Below are 6736 nucleotides of genomic sequence, written 5' to 3'. Positions count from 1 at the left end.
ACACCTCGCTTTTCAGACCAATGAGCTTTGTAAAAATCTACGCGTTTCAGAAAGGCAGGCATAGAGGAGAAACAATAATGTACATTATGTGGAAAATAATGTGTTTTTTTAACCTTAAACCTTTTAACCTTTAAACACATTTCATTACACCAAATACACAAAATAATGTTAATTTTAGCAACATCATATGACCTCTTTAAAGGAACATGACAACTAACCGAAAACTTCAATCACATAAATAACAGTTAATTCACAACATTTACCGTATCCTAAAAAAATATTTTTTACAATTTTCCCGGATCCCCCCAGCCCCCCCTCAATTCGAGCACCAGTTTTGTCTATACTGAAAAGCAAACTAGCTACTTTGGTTGGCCTTCCAAAAGAGGACACGACTAGAAATCAATGGTTAAGTTGTATTTACAACACTGTTCCAGAACAGTTCAACCCAAATATTCAGATGTGTGCAGCGCATTTTATGGAGGACCGTTTCCTGATTTCCATTTTATTCGAGCACCAGTTTTGTCTATACTGAAAAGCAAACTAGTTTGTTGCCTCAACATTTCAACTGGATTGTGTAATTTGTTCTAATGCTGTCTCCTGGTGGGGCAGTGGAATGATGCGTGAGGTTGGGAAATTGTGGAGCAACAGCTCAGAGGGTCACAGCAGTGATCCTGAAGAGGATGATGAAGAAGGGATGGCGTTCGGCGAGGCTGAGGAAGACTCTGAAGAGATGATGGACTTGAGTGATCTACCTACAGCTCTGTTTGCCTGCAGCGTGCATGAGGCTGTGTTCGAGGAGGACAGGCAGAGGGTAAGAACTAATATTTTAAAAATCTCTTTCTGTTCACAGTTGCATAGTTAAAAAAGCACTCACATCTGTTTATACAATAGTTTACCCGAAAATGAAAATTCTGTTACCATTTACTTGAAAAGTGTCATACTTTGAAAGTCATTGTTGTTTTGGACCTCACTGACATTGTACTGGCAAAAACAGTCCGTACAATGGTAGAAAATTCATACATGTTTGGAACAATGTTCATTTTTGAGTTAACTATTCCTTTAAGGGTCTATCTGAGCTTGAGATGAGGCATTGTGGGATGAAAGGCTTTCTCTTCCACACAACACACTCAGTTCCTCAGGCTTTGAGTGATTGCTAGGTCTCTTTATCTTTTTCAGCAAACTCTAGTTTTCCAAAAACGGGCATGTCCAAAGATAATGGAGGTCTTGTGAGCAGTACATTTTAACCTACATTCTGAAGCCAGCACTTTAAGGCCCCAAGGACAACATCTGACGTTCACACTGCATTGCCTCAGCATTCATGGAATATTTTTGCTGCCTGTTGAAGCTGTAACCTCTTACCTGAGGAGTGGCAGGGACTGAGAAGAGCTTTTACATCCCCTGTGGTAGAGGAGATAAGTGGAGATGTGATTTCTCTATAGAGAGAGAGAGAGAGAGAGAAACAGTCACTCAGGTCACTGGCTGAAATAAAGCATACCTGCTTCCTTCTGAAAACCTCATGTGCTTCTCTGAAAACATTAAACCCGAATACGTAAATGTTGTGTTGGGAACACAAATGAATATCTTGTTTGTGTACACACTCAGCAGTAAAACTAAAACCTGTTTCCTTGTTTTCAGATTGGTCTCTTCTTTAAGGCATCATATGCATCTTTAATCATTTTTTCCCTGAGGTCCACTTATAATATTAGTCAGGGTTTTTATTTTTCGGTATAATTTTTTAGCCGCATCCTTTAATAACTGCTTCTTTACAAAGCATTATGTTGTGACACAAGAAATGTGCTGTACAAAATGTGAAGGTCAGACTGAAATGATCAGGGACCTGTTTTCTGACAAAGAGGAGGATTTGTTTGACCTCTCTTACATTTTTCTCTTCAGAAATAATAATATTTTCCCCCCTACATCTCCTTGCATAATTGCCCAGTTAACATTTTTTGCGGCGATAGTTAATTATTTCAGGTTTCTGAGACCAGAAATCCAAGAATTTAGGAACAAGTTGTTTTGTTTTTTACAAATTAGTCTCTTATGCTCACCAAGGCTGAATTTATTTGACCAAAAATACAGCAAAAACAGTCATAATGTGAAATATTATTGCAATTTGAAATAGCATAACTGTTTTCTATTTGAATATATTTTTAATATGTAATTTATTCCTGTGATGGCAAAGTTACATTTTTAGCAGCAGTTCAGTGTCACATGATCCTTCAGAAGTCATTTTATTATCCCAATTTACTGCTCAAGAAACATTTTTAATAGAACAGCATTATTTGAAATACAAATCTTTGTAACATTATAAATGTCTATACTGTCACTTACGATTAATTTAATGCATCCTTGCTAAATAAAAGTATGAATTTCTGTTAAAAAATCTTACTGACCCAAAACAATAAGTGAACAGTAGTGTCTTTATTCATTCATATTCATATTTTCATAATCTTGCCCCGTGCTGAAACTTGCTTCTAGCACATGTTCACATTCAGACTTCGAAAATGGCACATTCAAAAGAATTTTTTGTAACAATGTAAAGATCTTTTTAAATTAAATTATTAATTTCTTAATCTCTTTGTGACTCCAGACTTTTAAATGGTAGCATAAATAAAACCTAAAAATTACCATTAGCATATATTCTGTTTAGATTCCTGTTAGGTTGCCACACAAACCTCCCTGCAACATTCTTGGAATGTTAGTACAGGTTACAAATATAGACTCTAAAGAATCTTAAGAGGTGTTTCTAGAATGTTAAGAAGTAGTTCTTTAAAAAAAACAAAAAACAAACAGGAACCATATAATTAATGAGTACAACTGAGGCTTGGAAAACATTGCAGAGTGTTTGCTATCAGTACCAATAAGAGCATGACTTACATCTCTGATATTGTGTGTGTGTGTGCTTTATGACTGTGAATGTTGGTGCAATTTGTGTGTTTGAATAGTATATTTGGGTCATTATCCTGAGGGTAAAAAAGATGGATATAACAGTGAGGGCTAGAGGTTACCCATAATGCCTTTTACTCTGTGACCCTGCGCACTGCCCTGTCTTGTACTAATGAGTGCAGTTATCCAGAGCAGCCATGAATGTACTGCTGTGAGTGACAGTGAAATGGTATTTTGACAATCACTTTGTAACATTTATCTTGAGACGGCTATTCAAAATCACACTTTTGTCCTGTCAAAACACCACACATTTGAAGTGAATGTATTGTACGCATCCCTGAGGACTAAAAACGGATCTGTCTCTCTCAGTTTGAAAAACACAGAAATGCTCTTTTCTTTCTGCTCTTGAGATACACTAAGTGTGTGATTTGTGTCTTTGGGTGGAGCTGGGAGCATCTTTGCGGGCAAACAGCTGGCCTTTATTTCTGCTTCAGAAACTAGAGCTCTCACAGACCCCCCCACCCCAACCCTGAAAATCTCATTTACTTTGTGTGAGTGGCACGAGAGAAGCTTTCCATTTTTGCCTTTCGCTCTCTCTCTCACACACACACACAAATACACACTTCATAAGTCTTTCATTTGGTTGCGTCTGGCAGCCTGGCGATGTTGTTTCATTAAGACTGTTGACCTGCTTTGGTGGCACGTGCCTCGACCCCTCCTCCCCACTCTGTTCACTGAGCTGTGTCAGGGTCAAAGTCCTGCCTGCCTGCCCCAGAGCCGAGACTCTCCAGATAGGAGTCAAAACAGTGGATCTGAGCCATGTATCCTTAGATTAGAGTCTATAAAATAGTCCCTTTATAAACTCACCCAAGAGATCAGGCTGTTGGGAATGATGATGGATTTGATGTGTGATATGTAAAGGATAGTTTACATTCAGCAGTCATACACAATCACCCTAGGGTTTTCTGATTATGCTCACCAGGGCTGCATTTAAAATACAGTAAAAGCAATAATATTGTGAAATATTATTGCAATTTAAAATAACTGATTTCTATTTTAATATATTTTAAAGTTTAATTTATTCATGTTATACCAAGGCTGAATTTTCAGCAGGCACACACGTGTCACATGATTCTTCAGAAATCATTCTGATTTGCTGCTCAGTAAACATTTCTTATTATTATCAATGTTGAAAACAGTTGTGCTGCTTAATATTTTTGTGGAAAACCATGATACATTTGTTTCAGGATTCTTTCTGTAAATTACAGCTACTAATACAATATTCGACCCAGTGTTTGTTCCATGTTAGAAAACACATTTTGTTTTTTTTATGCATGTTGTCTTTTTATCATTTTAATTAAGTGCACTTCACTTTGATTTTAACTTTTTTTTTTTTGTACAATAAACAGTTTTGCTACTGTGTTCCCTGTTAAAAAAAAAAAAACAGCATACGCTGGTTAGGTATGTTTTGATGCATGACTGCTGGTTTGAGCTGGTTTAAGCTGATCAGGACCAGTTTAAACCAGCACATGACCAGCTAAGGACCAGCTTAAACCAGCTCAAACCAGCTGCCATGCTTCAAAACATACCTAACCAGCATATGCTGGGTTTTTTTACAGGGTTGGGTCAGCACTTGATGTCCAATGTGAAATCTGGGTCCTGAAGCAAAGCCACTTCCTTAAATGACACATCCACACATTATTTATTATATAATAAGGTCATAAATAGATATACTGTATTGCTCATTTCAGTGCTGTGGTGAGTAGTCCATAGATCTGCTGCTGACCCGTGGATGAAAAAGAATTGCAAAGAAGATAATGAGAATATTATGCTGTTATTATTCAGGACAGGATGTGGCTCATTTACATAGGTGACATTTTGGTGTTGTGTATAAACAAGTTCCACAGGGAAAACCATAGAAACTGCAATAGATCTAACTCAGTGATTGTTAGAAATGCACAATACCTTACCTCTGCAGTGTACTGGAAATACTATCTGATCTGTTTTGTGTCGCTTTTTTTTACCTTTATTTTCCACATGCTGTTTTTTTTTTTTCAATTATTTTTCTCTTGATATCTCAGCTTGTCTGTCATATTAACTACCTGACTTGCGGCTTACCTTTATCTCTGTCTCTTCTGCATCTCATATCTGCTGCATCACCTTCTACTCCTCTATAGTTTCCTGCACCTGAACTCTCTCTCTCTCTCATGTCTCTCTGAATCTCTCTCTCTCATTCTTTGCTTTGTGATATAAATAGCTTGCCCTAGTTTGTGATAGCTGCAGTGGTGCCAGGGGCTGGTACGGCAACACATGAGCGAGGTAGACTGGCAGTCTTTACACATGTACATTTGTAAGTCATGATGGTGCAGTGTCTCTGCAATGCTGTGTGTGTCTGTGTGTTTTGAGACTGACCCTGCTAAGCATAGTAATTTATGGTGCACAAATTTAAAGGGACACTGTAAAAAAAAAAAAGTCAGTAGAAAAGGGAAAAGGTACTGGTCATTTTCTGCCAGGACATTATATGTTTAGGATATTTCCTTTAAAACACAACACAATGCAATGTGTTGCATTGCATGTTTTTCACATGCAGTGTGCAATGTCAAAAATTAATGCAGAAAATAACATACATTGGGCCCTATTTTTACTGACTTTTTTAGAGTGGACAGTCCATTGGAAACAGCTTACTGTAAAAGGAAAAGAAAGTATATTTAATTAACTGAAGTAATGAAAGAATACATATAAAATCTGTTTTAAACCTATAAATCTGTTTTAAAATTTATAAAATGTAATAATATTTTCACAGTGTATATATATATATATATATATATAAAATATTTGAATCAAAGTTAATCACTAATAGCTTTTCCACAAGCTGAGGGAATACTAGTATATAAAAGGTGCACGGTGTATGCACACACCTTTATTATAATATAAACTCCTTTTTAAAAAGTACATTGAAATTGCTCCGTTATGACGCAACTTAGCATAATTATCCAGCAGGCACACTGTTGCAATTGTTCCCTCTGAAAGGATGCGACTTTTGTTCACGAGCATATGAACAAAACTTACTTTTGTGGTAACTTAAAACTTTAAAACACTATTAGATATATTATCACATAATACATAGCATTAACTGATTTAAAATTGTCAAGACTTCCCAACCTTTTGTTTTGACTTCCTTAAGAGATCATGCTGTGAATAGGTGTATCAGATCCCCACCTGTAATTCACATCTTTATTTATTTATTTAAGGTCTGTGGTCATTCTGGCAGGATTCTGAGGTAATTTTATAAATTAGGAATTTATCTTTTACTACTAGTTTAGTTGTCACCTGGAACTGTTTCATGTACTGTTAGTAAATCAGAGGAGCAGGACAACAATGACGGCATCGTTTGTTAGCAAACCCGACCCGTTCTGCGGCGTTCTGCATTCACTTATCTGAGGAGCGCGTGCACATCAGAATAGAATCAAACGAAGAAGTCGGTGACGTCAATGTGGCGGCTGAGCGCTCTGATTGGTCAGTGCGGATGAACCTGCGCAGCCTTCAAGCGCTCACAGAGCAGCATCTCAGTCAGAGACAGCCAGAGAGTTTGGGTCAGTCACCTCACCAACACACAAAATACTTTCAGTCTCAGAGAGCCGCACAGATACAGAAAGAAGACGAGCGAGAAAGAAAAGAAGCATAGGGAATAAAAGACCAAATTTCTTTATTTATCTGTTTACAAGCTGCAAAAGAGGGCATGCCATCGATAAACATGAAATTGGAGATGTTGACGCTCATCGCCTGCGATGTAGACACGGAGGTGTTTACGTCGGACAAAATGCAGGTACTACAAGTTTATCTATAAACA

The 6736-nt window shown here is 37.2% G+C and overlaps 1 protein-coding gene across 2 annotated transcripts in view; it reads left to right on the top strand.

Annotated features, from left to right (window-relative positions):
- The window catches only part of rcan3 (regulator of calcineurin 3), a 25363-nt gene that overhangs the window by 2144 nt on the left and 16483 nt on the right, over positions 1-6736 (top strand). The window contains exon 2 of one of the 2 annotated variants that reach the window (XM_016460406.1): positions 610-811. In XM_016460406.1, coding sequence (XP_016315892.1) covers positions 614-811 — 198 coding nt within the window. In that variant the 5' untranslated portion in view covers positions 610-613. Of the gene's footprint in view, positions 1-609; positions 812-6457; positions 6713-6736 lie in introns of those variants that run through there. The other variant, XM_016460407.1, reaches the window with a different exon arrangement.

This window comes from Sinocyclocheilus anshuiensis, unplaced genomic scaffold (assembly GCF_001515605.1).
Source record: "Sinocyclocheilus anshuiensis isolate Anshui unplaced genomic scaffold, SAMN03320099.WGS_v1.1 scaffold52, whole genome shotgun sequence".
Taxonomy (NCBI): domain Eukaryota; kingdom Metazoa; phylum Chordata; class Actinopteri; order Cypriniformes; family Cyprinidae; genus Sinocyclocheilus; species Sinocyclocheilus anshuiensis.
This window is presented reverse-complemented; position numbering and strand designations above follow the sequence as displayed.